Source organism: Chenopodium album, chromosome 22 (assembly GCF_948465745.1).
Source record: "Chenopodium album chromosome 22, dcCheAlbu1.1, whole genome shotgun sequence".
In the NCBI taxonomy this organism is placed as follows: Eukaryota; Viridiplantae; Streptophyta; class Magnoliopsida; order Caryophyllales; family Amaranthaceae; genus Chenopodium; species Chenopodium album.
This window is the reverse complement of record NC_137855.1, coordinates 32,923,358-32,942,312: the sequence shown is the minus strand read 5'-3', so window position 1 is coordinate 32,942,312 and position 18,955 is coordinate 32,923,358. Positions and strand designations below refer to the sequence as shown.

General features: G+C 31.4%; 1 protein-coding gene across 1 annotated transcript; it reads right to left on the bottom strand.

Moving 5' to 3' along the window:
* Positions 1–5,342: 5,342 nt before the first annotated feature.
* LOC145605364 (sodium/calcium exchanger NCL-like) lies at positions 5,343–17,297 on the bottom strand. Its single transcript, XM_081661406.1, has 7 exons — positions 16,906–17,297; positions 10,639–10,824; positions 10,026–10,207; positions 7,433–7,578; positions 7,057–7,333; positions 6,666–6,968; positions 5,343–5,688 (listed from the first exon to the last, which is right to left on the bottom strand). Exons 1-7 carry the CDS (start codon positions 17,270–17,272, stop codon positions 5,440–5,442), a joined length of 1,710 nt encoding a protein of 569 aa, XP_081517532.1. The 5' UTR covers positions 17,273–17,297; the 3' UTR covers positions 5,343–5,439.
* Between the last annotated feature and the right edge of the window lie 1,658 nt (positions 17,298–18,955).

Here is an 18,955-nt window from a genome sequence, read left to right as displayed (position 1 = left end):
AACAATTATACACATTACTGAGGTATCTTAAGAGAAATATACAGAGTAATTTTGTTAATTATCTAGAACTAGCATTATTGTAATTATTTCTCTTTCATCATCTTGTGAAAGAGTTTGAAATACCTTCAAATATTACATGAATTAGAACCTTATATTAAGCAATGCATGAGACAAACTCATAATAACTTACTGAATTTGAGTAACATTTAACGTGTTACGCATGACGGTATAACTCAAGGCTAGCATATATGTATGTCTTTAGGGAAATTAAATTTTGTAGGAGTAGATATAATATCAACATATGCTAAAAAACTTAAGGCATATATAGGAGAAAATGGATAAAAGAAACATAGTAGAAGAAGAGAGGTTATTGGTAAGTTATTTAAGGAAATCTGTTTGGTTGGTTGATGGGTCAGCCACACTTTGTTTGGTAACAAACTGCTTTGCATGTGCCTTGTTGTGGGGGACGACTTGCCATTACAAGATTTTATTTTTACATTTTGTCTTGTGTATTGTGTGGCTTTTGGTGGGCTCACAATATCTCACTTCAATTATGGTGTTGCTCATATACTCAATTATGATAGGATTCTTTTGCACATAATAATTTCCATTTTTATGTACCAAAAGTCCAAAACTATAACTAGCTTGCCTATAAAAGGAAATGACCCTTATTTTTTCATCAAAATCCTGTCTATGGATGCTTTCTTCTATAGTTCTAATGGTAGTGAATGCTTTGTATGTGGTATTAATTGTCACTTCAGTTCGGAAATAAGTGCGACATTGATAATGCAGTTTGAATTATTAAGGTGACTATTAAGTGCTTGTTTGGTTAACATAAAAATTTATACACAATAAAAAATTTATAGAAAGCGGAAAAGAGGGTTGAGCTGTTTGGTTGTTAAGATCATAATATGTTGCACTTTAAATAAAAAAAATAAAAAAAATTATTTCCTATAAAATGAGGAAGTTACTCACCTTCTTAGGTAAGTGAAACTTTCCATGAAAAGTATATTTCTTATGCTCAATCGAACAACAGTTAGTAGTTCTTATTAGAAAAAACATTTTCCTAGACAATACTAGTTTTCATGTACTCCGTGTATGTTCAATCAAATAACCGCTAAAATCTATAGGCTGCATAAGTTGTATTTGTTTCGATATGATAAGATATAATGCAGTTATGAAGGCTAACGTCCATTAATTTAAGTGGAATTTGTTTAGGTATGGCATAAGTGGTATTTTGTGTACTCATGATTTAATTTTAATTTTTATTTTTAAATGTTTTGGGTTGGAGTACCTACATTAGAGAGATCAAATTAGAGAAAAGTAATTTTGCTAGCGTATGCTTGCAACGTATTGTAGAGGAAACAAATTAGGGATATATATACGGAGTGGATGTTTCATATTTGTTCGGAGATCGAAAATGAAATTGATGTTAGGCAACACTTGGTAGAAAACCTACTATGTGCCTAAAGATAGAGTTGAGCGGAAGTTCGATTTTTGAGTTTGAATCTTTCCTTGTTAATACTCCATACAAAAGTCTTACAATTGTTTCGTCATTGATAAAGATAAGGAGTAATACAAGGGATTACATTAACTAATCAAATAATGGTGATTTAGTCACATTTATCCTTTACAATTTTACAAGTTTACAGTAATTATGTTTTTTTATCAAATTGATGTATCATCTTCAGATTGATATAATGGATTCATTAACCTAGATTTTCTCAAACTGTAACAACAAAAATACAAGAGCTTTTTATCACTCTTGTTGGTCTTTGAATTTTATATTTTCTTGACAAACATATTATTAAATTATACTTCGTACCTTTTAGTTGTAATCTTGAAATATTTTTTATCTCACAAATAATATCCAAAGTTGTAACTAAAAGTTAACGGAGGTAATAAACAAGATTATTATTACAACCTAGAGTGATTGAAAGAAACAAAAATACAAGACACACTAAAATCTCATTACATTACCCAATCAATAACTACCTAGATGGTTGAGCTTATTATGATATAACTAGCTTTATTATATCAGAAATACTTGCGTGGACCTGGTTCACAATAATATTATTGTGGACTCGAGGTTTATACACACGCAACTGACATTATATTGAACATAGTGACCTTTATTTTTAACGTAGTAACCTTATTTTTAACATAGTAACCTTTATTAAAAGTTGTATAACGTTTAACAATATTGTGAATTTGAAGTACGACGTTATGACCCAAATTTTAACATGGTGACCTTTTATATTAGTATTGACCTTATAAAATATTTCATTAAAAAAATTAACCTCTTATAGCCTATATATTATCAAAATGACTTTTATTTTCAACATAGTGACCTTCATTTTATTATAGTGACTTTTTTTTTTATTAATAAAACAACCATAGTTTCTCTAATGTTAGTGGTCTACAATAAATTAGTGTGAACCAGGTCCATTTAAGAATTTGTATTATTATATTGGCAATTGCAAATCAACCAATGTAGAAATTATTCAAGCAGTTATTTAACAAAGACCCTCATATATTTTACCTCAAAAAAAAAAAAAAAAAAAAAGGAAAAAAACACAACAACAACAACAACAACAACCACTGAAAAGAATGATGATTTGGAATTTCTGAACAGAAATATCAAGAAGTTACACAAGAAAAAGAAAAACTGCAAGTAAACCAAGATATATTTACAGGAAAACTAGTACACAGACAGTACAGAAAACTCTGACAAAGTATAGCTTTGCTCATAAGTCATAACAATAATATGAGACAAAAAACTTGTGCTTAGAAATATTAAAGATTTGAAGTACAACTAATTCTAGAAAGAACTTGCATTACAACTAAAACAAGAACTCAAGTTAATACTCGAAATTTCAAGGTCTTACTCTTAACATTTTTATGCTGTTGCTTAGCCTTCATGTTCAATTGTAATTAATCTGAAATTCACTGTGTGATTGGTATATACACTAAGAAGATGAAAAGCTAATGTATCATATTGTTTTAATCTGTTGATGTATCAGATCGTTTTCTTTTTCGTCTGATTTGTGTTCATTTGATGATTAAACGTACATACTAATCAATTGTATGTATCAAATGATACAAGGGAGTTACAGGGCTATGGATTTTCTGGAACATCGGAAACAGCAACTTTTAGGCAACTTTGAGGAGTTTGAAAAAGAGTTTTTGCCACCATATGATCCATTGTTGGAAAGTAATCTGAATTTGATAAAAAACTTATCCTCGATAGAAGAAATGGAGAATGATTTTGTTCGTAATCAGCTGAATACCAGAAGGTTTCAGCTTTCAAGCTCGAACACACCAATATTGAAGCAGCTTGAGACTAAAGTCATGTTGCCAAATCAAACTCATGAAATATCAGACCTCCCACCATTGACAGAAGACTTGGATTCTGAATCACCTAATCAAAGCAATGGTTCTAGTAATCCACTCTCAGGTTCCTTAGATAACATGAAAATCGCTAATGAAGAGAACAGAAACACGAAGAACATTGTTTATATTGAACTGAGTGACACTTCCGAGACTAATCAGCCCACAGATTTCAGCTTAAAGAATCTCAACACGTACATCAAATCACCAACTCAAGCTCACGAAATTGCATATCCACCAACACCACCATCAACCCTATTAAAAGAATTGGGTTATGAGCTACCTAAACAAACAGACACTAATGACCAAATGATCACAGGATCCCCAAGCTCAAACCTCTTACTAACTCATACTGAAAACACGAGCACAGACGATCTAATGTGGTTTGATGATCTCCCACAATTGGATCCTGCATTCTTAGCATTTATAGACTTTGAGATCCCGACTAGTCCACATATGGAAATTGACAAGGCAGCTTATATAAGCAAAGCTGCCACTGATTATGGAGAAGAATTTGCCAAGAAAGTGGATGGGAATCTGAGGATTCTTCAAGAAACAATGAAGAGAACAAGCAAGTGTAGCAATACAAGGGAAAAATTGCAGAAAGGGGTTTGTTGCGGAGGCAGATGTTGGAGGTATATGGAGAGTAAGTTGAGGGCAATGCAAACTTTTCCTCGAGGGAGAAAGAAAAAAGGCTTTGAGCTAACCGCTGATCAGATTAACTTTCAAAAACAGCGCCAAAAGATTAAGAACAGAGAATCTGCTGCTGCTGCTTACAGTAAAGGGAAGGTAATACAATGATGCAAATATGTATACAAGCATCATCATGACTTTTCACTAATACACCCATTATTCACTTATACTAACAAAACAGGCTCGTATCAAAAAGCTAGAAGAGCAAGTTAAGGAGCTTAAGGCGGAGAATAGGATCAGAAGAAACTTGATGAAGGTATTCTATTACTCACCTTCTTTATAGTATGATTGTATGTTTCACAAGTTTTATGGTAAAGAATAAAAGGGGGTTTTCGCAAACCTTATAAGTTCATTGATCAGTAAAGCTGATGACTTATATCCTTAAGAATTCACACGTCTTAAATTTTACACCATCAAGAGGCATTACCCTAATTATGTTGCTTTGTTTGACAGTTTATGGAAAATGCTTCTCAGATACCACTGGAGAAGCGTTCACTTGGTCGAACCACATCAGGATCTATGTAATACACAACAATGAACTTGAGAGATTTTTGGTCTGAATTAATATTATTGTTAAAAGAAGCTAAAGAAGCAAGATGAATTTATTTTTACATACCGATCATGCATTGTGTTTGCTCTTTCTGAATGTACTCGTCTTGGATGTTTGGGAGATGTGTGGATGTTCGGATTGCTGAAGGTTCAGGACAGGCCTTATTTTAGCAGCAGAGTTGTAAACTGAATAACGAGGCAAATACCAAGATTTATGAGGAGATGGATGTACAAAATGAAGTAGTTGCTATGGCCTCAGCTCGGTACCGAGTATAGTACAAATATACATGGTGTCGGAGCTCCTAAACCAACCCGAGCAAACAATAATACTAATAATTTTTTCTTCTATCTTTTTTTACTGATTTTGAATTATTCTTGAAGATGGAATAGCAAGTTCGAGCTTTTCCTTTCAATTGTGTGGTCACATTTGAAAAGGGTTAGCAACTATGTAGCCCACCACCTAGCTAGATTAGTGCCCTTTGGTGTGGAACAATGTTCCTACTTGTTCTGTTTCTTAAATGTTAAAACTACCAAAGGATCATAGTGACAATCACAAGCATATACGAAGTAATTTAGAGATGAAGGGCAAGCTCGTGATCAGTCCCCTCGATCATGCCATTTTTCCGACTTTCTATTAACAGAAATATGGACGACATTTCTGAAAATTTTCATTAATATAGATGTAGAAAGGCTAGAAACACTGGATTGAGTTTCAGGTTTTGAAAAGATACATAGATATATAATTAGTACAAAGATGAGGATGAGTTTCAGGAACAGTGATCGTCTGATCGATTGTCATGTACAGATCTATGACCAACCAAAGACGTAGTTAAGGATGTAAACAAGCACAAGTGATAATGGGTAGAGAAGGAAAGCCACAAAACATGTCCAGAGAGGGAATGTAGTGCGGAAGCTGCCAAGACCACCCATAATGACGCAAACAAGGAATATGACGAGCACTTCAGAGGAGAAGTTCCAAGTCAATCCTCTCACATAAACTAAAGCCAAAAACACTGAGAGGCAGAGTACGTTGCTCATTGTCACTGCTCCATATAACTGTGAAAAAAAAGAGTATAAATGTCTTCTCATTGGTAAAACTACCGTAAAAGTAAAAGTCCATATTTCTAATTGATGCAACTCCTAGTGATTATATTATACTATACATACAACAGAAAATGGTAGTCAATTATGAACATGACTATATCAGCTACCGGGAGTCTTATAGAAAACAGACCACGAATACTGGAATAAATTTACTTTTTACTTATCAGCTACCGCTAGCAGTTGTGAAAGCCATAGCATGTAACTCAATGAAGCCATTTGTTCTAAAATGATAGAGTATAAAATATATTCCCGGGCCTCAGGAATATGTTTTATACTCTATCAAATATCAATACAACAACCAAGAAACTAATCTAGAGACCACAGGCACTAACTTGAGTGATAAATTGTAAATGAGAAGACAACTTAGCACTAATTGTACCCTCTAAAATATCCACACACTATTGTAGTTCTCTATAACCATCTTTTGTGGGATCTTGTATATATACTTTTAAAACACTTGACTTTACAAGTCACTATTATATCCCCCAGCCAACAGATTGGATAAAATAAAAAGTGTTTTAGATGAGAGTCTAATCCTACTAAATTTTATAATACTCGTCCTTTGCAAAACTCTACCTATTTCTCTTGCAAAGGTTTTTCCTCATTTTCATCCCCTTACCACTCCCATAAATTTTATCTTTACAGTCTTTTTATTTCTCACTTTACACACTTTTCCCTTTCTTTTTCTTTTTTTTTTCCCCGGAACTTTTATTCAATCGATATCTTGCCATGCTCTTTTTCCTAAATAGACGGTTCCTTATGATGATTCATGTTAACCAACCTAAATCATTTTTGGAACTAAGGCATTGTTAGATCAAAATTTTATAAATTCGAGATGTTTATTCGCTTCCAAACTTGCTAGACCTCTCAATGATAATGTATGAAGTATAAGTAAACTATAAAAAATATAATAATAATAAAAAACCAACCGCCGAAAACGTCAGTGATGCAGATCTCTTCTTCTTCCTGGAAGCAAAAGTAATAGCTGACACAGCTTCACCGGAGCCGGTTGCTAGAGGAAGTGCAATAAACGAGATAAAGAAAGAAGGAATGCTAGTTGCTTCAGAGAAACTGTCCACAGCATCAACTAATGGATCTGCAAAGATACCAACAATAATAGTTCCAAGGACAAGATATATTACTGCCTTAATGGTAAATGCCTTGGGATTTTCAACAACTTCACCACCCTCTTCACCAAAATCACCCAACAGAAAATGCTCTCTTTCGGCTTCCTGCAGATGAAGATTTAGAAAGTTATAACCATCGGACAGATAAATTTTAGAAATATGAAGTAAAGCTCTTGCTATGCAACTAACCAACCTCATCAAAGTCATTTAAATACTTGATTGTGTCAGCATTATGATGGGAAACCCTGTCACCTCTCACAATATTAAGCCACTTGGAGATTCCCATAGTGAACTCTTGTAGATCCATCCTATCATCCGGCCGCTCTACAAATTCTTTCATAACTTTCCGTACAATATCATCTTCACCCATGCCCACACTCACCCCTTCAAAATTCATCCCAACAACAAATGCACCAAGTTCTCCTTTTGAGAGAAAACCATTATCATCTCGGTCAATTGCCTTAAAAACCCTGTCAAACATCAGGCAATAAATCAAAAGCGAAATCTTTTGACTTCCTATTTCATGCCAGGTGCATTACCAATCAAAAGATGGTATTAGTAGAACTTACTTCTCTACAGTATCATTGTTAAGAGTGCCATCATCATTGCAAAGTTTTCCAAAAGAATGCTTTTTCAAATGTTTAAGAAATCCTGTCAGCACACGCTTATGCTTGACATAGTCAAGCCTCCTCACTTGAATCCAAGGTTGGAAAACCTGCATTAATAAGATAATGAATTTCAGACCAACTCACAAGGAAATTCAGATTCTTATCTGAATATTGATTAAAATATGAATATATGAGATGGATACAAGTAAACAACTCTAATCATTGGGCTCTACTCTTCAATTTCAGGCATTCAAATTTTTTTTCTTTCAAGTATTACAAGGAATGTAGATGGTTACTCAAATGTAGTTGTAGAATGCAACCATATTACACTGATCACAAGACCGATTAGGAAAACCACAATAATGCAGGTGCTGATATACTATCAACCCAAATAACAAGGATAACACAGCAACAAAGAACCTATGAAGCCGAAAAAAAAAAAAAAGGCACATAAGGATTAATAATAATCCCCGTGGTTTATACACACGGGTGTACAGTGCTCATCGTACACCCGGATTAATAAAAAAAAAAAAGGCGGAAAGAACATCCCGTGTTTCTTAAAGAACATACATGTATTTGACAAAGAACATGTTTGTATTTGACAAAAATATGCATTACCAAAGAACATAAAGATATAATAAAAAGAACGAGATAAAACTTAATAAAATTTTCTGAAAAATTACACATTATTAACGGAAAAAATTTAGAGGTGATAAAAAATCGAGTAGGGCCGGGCCATATCGTAATTTCTCGTGCCCAAGCCCGTAGAAAAGTAGCGGGTTTTCGGGCTTTTTTCAAGCCCTATTTCGGGCCGGATCTAGTCGGGATGCAAGTCATGCCAATGTTGATCACCTCTTAAAAAATCCTTACCAAAGATATCATTTCCCCCAAAAATTAGTTTTCTATCTCTCCAAAAAAAATTCAACTTTCCATAATAATTTACACTCTAATATTTTTTCAATTAAAAATTTTTTAAGATTTCAATATCAAATTTCAAAATAACATTTTTTTTTTTTTTTTTGTGAGAAAGTGGGCAGAGCCCAAACATAACAAAAAACAAAGAACAGAACAAAAACAGAAATAAAAGGAAAAACAGAAAGCAAATTAAAACAAAACAAAGGCAGCAGCTAGGCTACCCTTGACGAACACCAGCAGGCACCATCCTAGGCCTTGTAGCATCTCCCAAGTCCTCCAATAAAACCGCCTCAAGATCCTTCGGGACCGCCGAGAAAAGAGTCATTGGTTGAGATGCCTCTACCCCAAAATTGGCTAGCCAATCAGCGGCTCGATTTGCCTCGCGATAACAATGTTCGAGGGTGACCTCCCAACCTTGACGGAGAATGAGAGCACGACACTTACGAACGATATGAATGTGTGGAGAGTTGGGGGAATTATCAAATTTCAAAATAACATAAGTTAAAAGAACATAATTTATATTGTAAAGTACATATAGAAAATACCTAAATAACACACTAATCAAACTCAAATAACATACGATAACAAAAGTAATTTAAATATGAAATATGATAATAAAAATAGAATTTGGGCGTCACTACGATCTTAAAGAACATACACGCCAGATTCAAAGAACATACTTTGTATTATTAAACCCAAAAAAACATATATGTTTATCAACATATGTTAAATAACATAAGTTATAATATAAAGAACATATTATTTTAGTTAAAGAACACATTATTTTAGTTAAAGAACACACCGATCACACTCAAAGAACATATTAAAAGTATGTTCTTTGTCAAACATAAGTATGTTCTTTATCAAACACTATATGTTCTTTCCGCCTTTTTTCATTTATCCTGGTGTACCATGAGCATGGTGCACCCTGGTATATTATCTAATTTTTACATAAGGAATACCTAGAATTCCAACATAAACTCAACCGTATTGAAGAAAATATAAATTTATCACAGTCGCTCATGTTTTCACCTAAATCACTGCTATACACATTTAACAAATATTTTTAGTGCCACATATCCAATCCAATTGTCACAAACAATCGCTCATATTTTCACTTAATCACTTGGATACATATTTAGTAAATATTTTTAGTTCAATATATCCTATCCACTAATACAAACAGTCGCTCATATTTAATACTCCCTCCGTGTTTTTTTAAGTGTTACACTTTTTATTTCCGGCCATGTTTTTTGAAGTGTTACACTTTTTTTTTTGGCAAAAAACTAAAATATTATATTTCTCTCCTCTCATAGTCCCCACCCCAAACCCACTACTACTTTTTTATTATATCTTTTTTTTCACATTCATTACTTTCAATAAACTATTAACCTCACTATCTTTCTTTTATAATTTTTTAATAATTCAACTACCCCACTTACCTCTTATTTTATTTAAGTCAATTAAATTGTAAAACTAATATGCCACTTAAAAAAACACGGAGGGAGTAAATATTTTTAGTGCAACATATCCTATCCACTTATCAGTGAAACAGTCGCTCATATTTTCACCTGAACCACTTTCATACATATTTAGTAAATATTTTTAGTGCCACATATCCTACCCATAACATAATTACCTGATAAACACAGTAGCTAAGCACCATAACAAGAGATAATATGAGGCCAATCAGCACAGCCAAGTGTCTTCCTGAACTTGAATTGAGAGCTTGTGGCAATTGGACGACAAGAAAGGGCAACACAGAAATAGCCATGATCTTTGCAGCGTAACTTGTCCAAATATCAGTTGAAACACCAGAACCTGAAGAAAAAGCAAGTCATAAGTGTTGGGGTGTTCATCCCAAGTCTCACATGGAAAGATTAAGGAAGTGGGAAGTTCCTTATAAGTAAAGCACACTCCAAATAGTATGAGGCCTTTTAGGAAGGTGCCTAAAAACAAATCCGTGCGGGCTAGGCCCAGAGCGAACAATATCATACTAACGTGGATTGGAGTGTGCGTGTGACCGTCAAGGTAGGTGACCCGGGCCCAACAATAAGTGCCCCTCCAAACTTGCTGTTCAAAAAAATGAAAAATCCACAGAGATTTAAAAGTAGCATGGGTGGCTGTGCAGATGGGAGTCGGTTCACCTGTACGGGGTATTGAAATTTCAAGCAGGCATTTCGCTGAACAAAACCAAAGGTATTTGATTAACAAGCAACATGCCAAAAAATATACTACCAAAAGCTACCCACCTAGCAAACTAAATCCTTTTGTATCTCGTTCATCGATTGCACGGTTATTCTCAAGGTCACATTTGCCGATCAAAACACAAGAGCCCCAGATAACTGTAAGATTCATGACTGTCGAACCAGCTAGCAATCCCATTCCAACTGAAACCTGATCTTGAGCAATTGCAGGAGTTCCAGAAAGCCCAGATACTGCATGAGAAAATTGAAAAGTGTATTAACAACATATTCAAACACTAGTGTAACAATTAATACTTCCTCTATTTTTTAATACTTTCAACACTTTCCTAAAATGGAAATGTTACAATACTTGCAACACACTATAAATGGAAAGTTTTTTGAGAAAAAATTGTACTATTTTTCTTATTTAAAGCACATGGCCCACTAAATTATACTCCAACAAACCTCTCGCTCTTTTTTAAGGTGTATTACATCATGTGAACCTCACTTTTCTTAAATAGCGTGAAAAAGTGTGTTGCAACTATTAAAAAACGGAAGAAATAAGTAATCACGATATTCAACAGATTTTGTAAGCCTTCATAGAAAATTGAAAAGTACATGTTCGAAAATATGTGACAATGATATTTGGTTTTTTTACCAAGTAACTTGCTTAAGAAAACATACAACAAATGAATATAGGATCAACAATGCCTAAGGACCCAAAAATTGAGCAGGATTACGACTTTAAAACAATGAATAAAATGACTCTTGGAAAGATTGATCCAATCAAGCTGCAACATATATAAAAAGTTCATTCAAGAAACAAATCACAATTAAGTCACTAAAGCATGATCCAAGGTAAACTAAAAATTAAAAAAATAAATAAGTCAAACATTCATTATAACTATAAAAACATTTTGAAATATAATTCTTTCTTGGATAGTTTATGACCAGTATATTCACCCAAATGATGTAAATTAAGCTGTGGGACATTAGACAAATCTATAAATTTTGGATATTCTATTTGACATAGACCTTTTTTTTTGCTAATGATCCACCTAAAGTTCGTAGGGTGTCCACGTTACATCTATATGTGATTTTACGTCCTCACATTCTCCTTCCCATGTGCCGAGCACAGGTAATGTAAAGTTACATCTCAATGTACCATAGTCCACTAGATTGATCTAAAAATTCATATCACAAACTTTTAAATAAAACGGATATTATTTACTAAATATCCGTTATAAAGTGACAATAAAATACACAAAAATCATACTAAAACGCACAAAAGTTACTCAATATATATAAGAGTTATTTATGCTTCATTGATAATTTTGACAAAAGTGCACCCGATATACAATAAATTACTGAAAACCAGGTGTATACAAAAGTTTTCTATATATTGAAAATTTTACATTAGTCTTTTGAAATATGACCACCATAATGTTTTAAGGATTATATAGTTCATAATTAACATATTTTTTCCAAGTAATTAATTATATTACTTTATTAATGGTATTAAGTAGCATTATCAACTTTTTTTTTATTTATCAAAAATTTAGTTTCATTTATGTAATTTTTATTTTTATTTTATAGTTTCTCAAAATATAATTATTTTATGTCGGATAAAATTTTTCAAAATTAATACTTACATTGTAGATATAATATTAGTAATTGTGGTCATTTTATAACGTGAAAAAATGAACCGGTTATAATTTTATATTATTAAAATAATGTGGTAATCACTTTTCAAACGACCTCTGTATAATCTCACACACACACACACACATATTTTACGGTGTAATTATATAAGCTCTTTTGTTTATTTTTTTTGCTTGAAGGATGTAATTACACAAGCTTAAAACCATATAAATTACAACACAACACATCAAATCGTACTAGTCCATAATTCACAATCTAAGCAATCCAAACATCAAATTCTTAAAGTAAAATGATAATAACATATCTATCTATACTTAGGGCTTGTTCAGATTTACTGAATTGAGATGAGCTAAAATAGAGCCGAAAGGAAATTAGAAACTGAAATGAACTGAACTGAAATAAAATGAACTGAAATTAAGCTGAAGAGAATAGGCCCTTAGTATTTTAAAAACACATACCACAAATTTTACACATGACACTTGGCATTACAACTCACTCATTACCCCACATGACAGATGCCACATGTCATCTCCCTTAATATTTATGTTTAAGTCTTTACACATTCTACAACTTGCAAATTCAAGTAAGAAAATGAAGTGTTTTATTTCCACCATCAATCATCAATAATCAATAAATAACTATATACTAAAAGACACACCAGTAATGTATTTCCCGGTGGATCCTTAGTTTTTTATTTTTAATTTTTTTATATTGTACTTTTATATCTATAAACAAAATTGTAACTTATAAGGCCCACATTTTAATTTGCAAGGAAAGCTTGATATTATCATATGATATCTTAGTTTTCTGTCTTCAAAAAAAAAAAAAAATCTTAGCTTTCTTATTATAAAATCCTTATACACAATTCTTAAATGAACCAGGTTAACACTAATTTATTGTGGACCACTAATATTAGAGAAACTATGGTTGTTTTATGAATTAAAAAAAAAATCAGTATAATAAAAATGTCACTATGTTGAAATAAAAGTCATTTTGGTAATATATAGACTACAAGAGGTTAATTTTTTTTAATGAAATATTTTATATACTGGTCAATATGAATAATAAAGGTCACTATGTTAAAATTAGGTTCATAGCGTCGTATTCAAGTTCACAATAATATTGAATGTTATACAAGTTTTAATAAAGGTTACTATGTTTAAAATAAGGGTCACTATATTCAATATAATGTCAGTTACGTGTGTATAAATCTCGGATCCACAGTAAAGGTCTACGCAAGTCTTTCTGTCAACTATGATAAATTATTTTGTTAACTAAAATATACTTTGTGGAGTACGTATTAATATTTCGATCGGAAAATTCTACTATGGTCCCTTTTATTTGGACCACCACTATTTTTAATTATCATTGGTTGATTTTTTATTTATTTTTTTACCATGGTCAAACCTTAAATTTGGTATTTTCCTTTTTTAATTCATTTTTTATTTTACAAAATATAATTACTAGATTTACAAAAATCTTTTTATTATATTTTCGAAAGTAATTTATTAAAATCAGATTTTAATTAAATCAAAAAATAAGATTAAATAAAAAAAAGTGATTAAATTAAAAAAAATCAAAATCAAAAAAGTGTTCATCATGTTCTTCATAGTTCATCAATGTTTTTCAACTTTTTTCATCCAAGGAGTGATTAAACATGAGCACATGATCTATGTCCATTACCATTCACTCGCGCATCGAATGAGATTTACAATATGGCTTGATCTAAAAAGCAAATGCGAAATTTTAATTTACAAAAAAATTGGGATCGTTGCGATTTTGGGCAGCAATTGAAATCCCAAAATAATACTTCCTTTGCGTTTTTTTAAGTGATACATATTCCATTTTCGGCCGTATTTTTTAAGGTGATACATTTCCTTTTTTGGCAAAACAATACATTAAAATATTATATATCTCTCCTCTCATGGTCCCCACCCAAACCCACTACTACTTTTTTATTATATCTTTCCTCTCACATATATTACTTTTCAATAAACTATTAACCCCACTATCTTTCTTTAACAATTTTTTAATACTCTACTACCCCACTTACCTCTTATTTTATTTAAGTCAATTAAATTGCCTAAAACTATGTGCCGGTCAATATGTATCACTTAAAAAACACACGGAGGGAGTAGGTTTGGATTGTACAATATCAGTCAAAGTTTGCCAAAACGATGATTTTATGTAATCGAAATCATAATTTTTAAGTTTTACGGTAATCGGGGTTTTTCATGAACATCTGAAAAAGAAACCGCATCATTCTGTAGTCGAAACCTTGTTTGATCCAAAAAACACGGAAAACGAATTTAAAATCTCGTTTGTGTAAATGTTTAACCCAAAAAAAGATAGGACATTACTTGTTTTTAAAATTGTAATTATTAACAACATATGGCATTAGATTCTTTTGGACATTACCAATTACTGATTTATAATTCACTAACATTTTGTTATGTTCTTTATTGGTACGGAGTAGTAAATATAAATGTGGACTTCAATGTTAACCAGGTTTGGTATAAATGGTAACTAATATATATTTACTATTGTGGTTTACTTTATGTATGCATAAACTTCAATATTAGATTAAATACTTTTAGGGAAACCAATAATTTTTTATTTTTTTTATTTTTTTATTGTACTCCCTTGTTTGATCCCAAAACACGTAGATTGAAATTTAAACCTTATTTAACTTACCGTGCATGGCACGAGTCTTAAGCTATATATTTATAGCATAACAAATATGATATATACACTCTAATAAAATATATTCAAAATTTATTCTAATTAATAATCTTATGATCATAACGTATGAGTAAAAGTGAAGGGATTTACTTTTCGAGTCTTTTCATGAAACTTTGCCTCTGTCTATTATCATAACAAAATACAAGCTATAAGTTAGCCAAATATTTTGCTAATCATATCCGTGAGTGTAACTACTGAGTACTGACTACTAGGAATTAGGAGATCAGTTACACAAATATTGAAACTAAAAGCTTACAAAAAGGACTAGCTATAAATACAAAGATACAATATAAAATAGAATATATATATATATATTTAAAATATATTATTTAAGGCAAAATATAACATATTCTAACAATAAGTGTATTCATATCAAATCTAAGCAATACAAATTAGTTACGTAAGAGCAATACTTTAGATTGAAATTTAAACCTTATTTATGTACAAGGAATTTACTAAAATAGAAAGACAAAGATGTGCAGCGTAAAATACTTTGAATATACGCATAAATATTTTTTAACAGTTGAATATAATCTTTTCAAATTTTAAAATACACTGATTTAAAAATCTTTTATACAATAATAATAAGATAAGAAATTAGAAAACTATCCTTATTATAATTGATGATTTAAAATGTTTCTTAAATAATATTTAATTTCTAAAGTTATATATATATATATATATACACACATATATATATATATATACATATACATATATATATATATATATATATATATATATATATATATATATATATATATATATATATATATATATATATTTATATATAGTTAAATTAGATTCATTTAAATCTTTGTATATGTTTAGCATAAAATATTTTGCAATGGTACATAACGTATGGTCATAAGCATTTAATAATTAAGATGTTTCTAGTAGGTAATGTCTTATCCGTATTTAGGTAAATTCCTTAAACACAAACAAGATCTGTATTTCGATCTCTATTTTTTTGGGTCAAACAGGATTTCGAAGAAACAATGATACAGTTTCTTATCAAATCTAATGTTAAAAGATATCTTGCAAGATATTGATTCCATTTTTTTTTTATATTTTTATAATTAAATTAGATTGAATCTAATGTCCAACATAAGTAGGGGCATAACCATTTAATTTTTAAGATGTATATAATAGGTAACGTCTTATACGTATGTTGGTAAATTCCTTACACACAAACACTATTTGTAATTCGGTCTCCAAATTTTTTGGATCAAATGGCGTTTTGAAGAAAAACGATACGGTTTCTTAAATGGTTTTCTTGAATAACCTAGATCATCGAATACATAAATTCGATGTTTTTGCGTCCGCTGATTGATATTAATTGTACAAGTGTAACATAATTTTCTACAATTAATCTCGATATGAATCGAGATTGTAGATCTTATTTCGATTTCTCCATCCACGCACGAATATAGATCTTCTCTATCGGTTTCTTCATCGATGCACGACTGTAGATCTTAATTTATAGAGAAATTCATCTATTGTTGAACAAATATGAAGGACGTTGAAGATTGTCAATGAACAATGATGGACTTCGAAAAAACTTGATGAAAAGTTTTTTGATTTTGTTTTTTTAATTTAATCTTATTTTTTGATTTAATTAAAATCTGATTTTAATAAATAAATTTCGAAAATTATAAAACGTTTTTTTGAAAATACTATAATTAAATTTTGGAAAATATAAAAAGAATTAAAAAAGGAAAAATACTAAAATTAAGGTTTGACCAAGCTTTAAAAAAAATTAAAAAATCATTCAATGATAATTAAGTATAGTGGTAGTCCAAATAAAAGGGACCACTGTAGAAACATCCATTTCGATCCCATGTCTCGTTTACGAAATTCGAGATTTGCATCCACAACAATATAACAATTAAAAAAAAAACAAATACAAAGTATGAAATTCAAAATTACCAAGGATGAGAATGGCATCTGGGACAGCACCAAGAATAGGAAGAAAGAGACCACCAACAATGCCAGGACCCAAAATCTCCAACAAAAGTTCACTTCCATTTGACAAATAAGTAGCAGCAGTATACATCAAAAACCCATAAACCAAAATCAAGAAACAATTTCCCAACGCAGTTGTAGTACATGGCAAAAACCCATAACTTTGCTCACACTCACATGTTTCTGCTGTAAACACTGATTTAAGGGATGGTAATTGAATATGCGACGAACCCACATTGTTAAATCCGCCGGAAACCGGATCACCGGTGGCGTAGACGGCGGCGATGAAGAGGATGAGGAGAGAGAAAATGGCAATGTAACTTAGTTTCATGGTTATTAGGGGGGGTTTGACAAATAAAAAAAAATGAAAATGGTGGATCTTTAATACAAGTAAATGACTTTTTGTGTGAATTTGTACGACGAAATTGCCACCAAGTGTTATAATCATATAGTTGACTTAGAAATAGTTAGAACTTAGGGGTCTGTTCTAATTTACAGAACTGAACTAAAATGAACTCAATAGAGTTAAAATGAATTGTCTATAAAAGAATGAAATTAAGAGCGGAACCGAACTGAAGTGAATTGAACTGAACTAAAATTAAGCTGAAGAGAATAGACCCTTAAAAGGACAATAATCAATAATAGTACAACAAAGGTTGATCTCATATTCTCATGTGTTTAAATATTATTGGATGCGTTGGTTTCACAAAGTATAGCAGTGACAAATAAAAAAAAAAAAATAAAATAAAATAAAACATGAATATTTTTCATCACATCATCATCAAATTTTTTCTATTTTATTGAAGATTTTTTGATAATAAATACCAACAATTGTAAATTTGGATGGAGGTTGTATGAAATTAAAGTAAACTACTCCGTAGTATTTATCCCGTTCAAAGCACAAGTTGAACTTTTTATCATATCATATGAGTAATACTTATAGTAATTTTTATAATTTTTGCTAAAATGCTTATCATAATTTAAGATATTCTTTCAAACTATTAACAAGTTACACTAATAAATTATATCTTTGTTGTTTCAAAGAAAATTGATGTAATGAGATATGAATAACGTAAAATGCATTAGAATTTGAATAGTCATGAAAATGGGAGTTTGATTAAAAAAAACAGTGAAGTAACGCAACTAGTGCAATCAAATTTCAAACCGAAACTGTTAAACTGCCCGAAACAAACCGACCCAAATGAGAACCAAACCGATTAAAAACCGTTTTCTTTAAACTGAAAACCAACCCGAACCGTATGTGAATGAACCCGAAACCGAACCGATCCTAATAACGTTACACCGTATAAGAACCGAACCCGTTAATGAACCGAACCAGTTCTAAACCGAACTGAAATCAAACCGAACCGAAAAAGAACCGAACTGTTTCTAACCCGATACCGCTACCAACCCGAAACCGTTTGAATCGGGATAAAAACCGTTTACACCGAACCGTTAACAACCCGCAACCCGTTTGCACCGAACTGTATATAAACTGAACCGTTTATAAACCAAAACTGCTTGCAAACCGGATCGCTTATAAACGAATAGGCTACAAAGTGCTTACTATAAAGAGAATATTAAAATTACGTAAAAAGGTATTTTAAATGAAATTTAATTATGCATTTATGCACACATGTTTACTACCGATCGAGCATTAAAGAACCGAACTAGTTATAAAGTGAACCGAAAAAGAACCTACTAGTTATAAACTAAACTGAAAAAGAACCGAAGCAATTATAAACTGAACCGAAAAAGAACCGAACTAGTTATAAATTGAACCGAAAAAGAATCGAACTGTTTCTAACCCGAAACCGTTCCCAACCCGAAACTGTTTGAACCGGGATAAAAACCGTTTACACCGAATCGTTAACAAACCGCAACCCGTCTGCACCGAACCGTTTACTACCTAAACTGTTTACAACCCGAACCGAATTAAAACCGTTCAAGAATAAACCGAAACCGAATCGAACCGATAAGTATTTAAACCGACCCGCGAAACATTTGAACCGAT

Excerpts from the sequence above, each read along its gene's own strand:
- LOC145605364 (XM_081661406.1), bottom strand. The coding sequence starts at position 17,272 with ATGAAACTAAGTTACATTGCCATTTTCTCTCTCCTCATCCTCTTCATC. Across the intron at positions 10,825-16,905 it reads AGATGCCATTCTCATCCTTG|TATCTGGGCTTTCTGGAACT; the intron begins GTAATTTTGAAT and ends TTTCTCATGCAG. Across the intron at positions 7,579-10,025 it reads TTAGCTACTGTGTTTATCAG|GTTTTCCAACCTTGGATTCA; the intron begins GTAATTATGTTA and ends TTATTAATGCAG.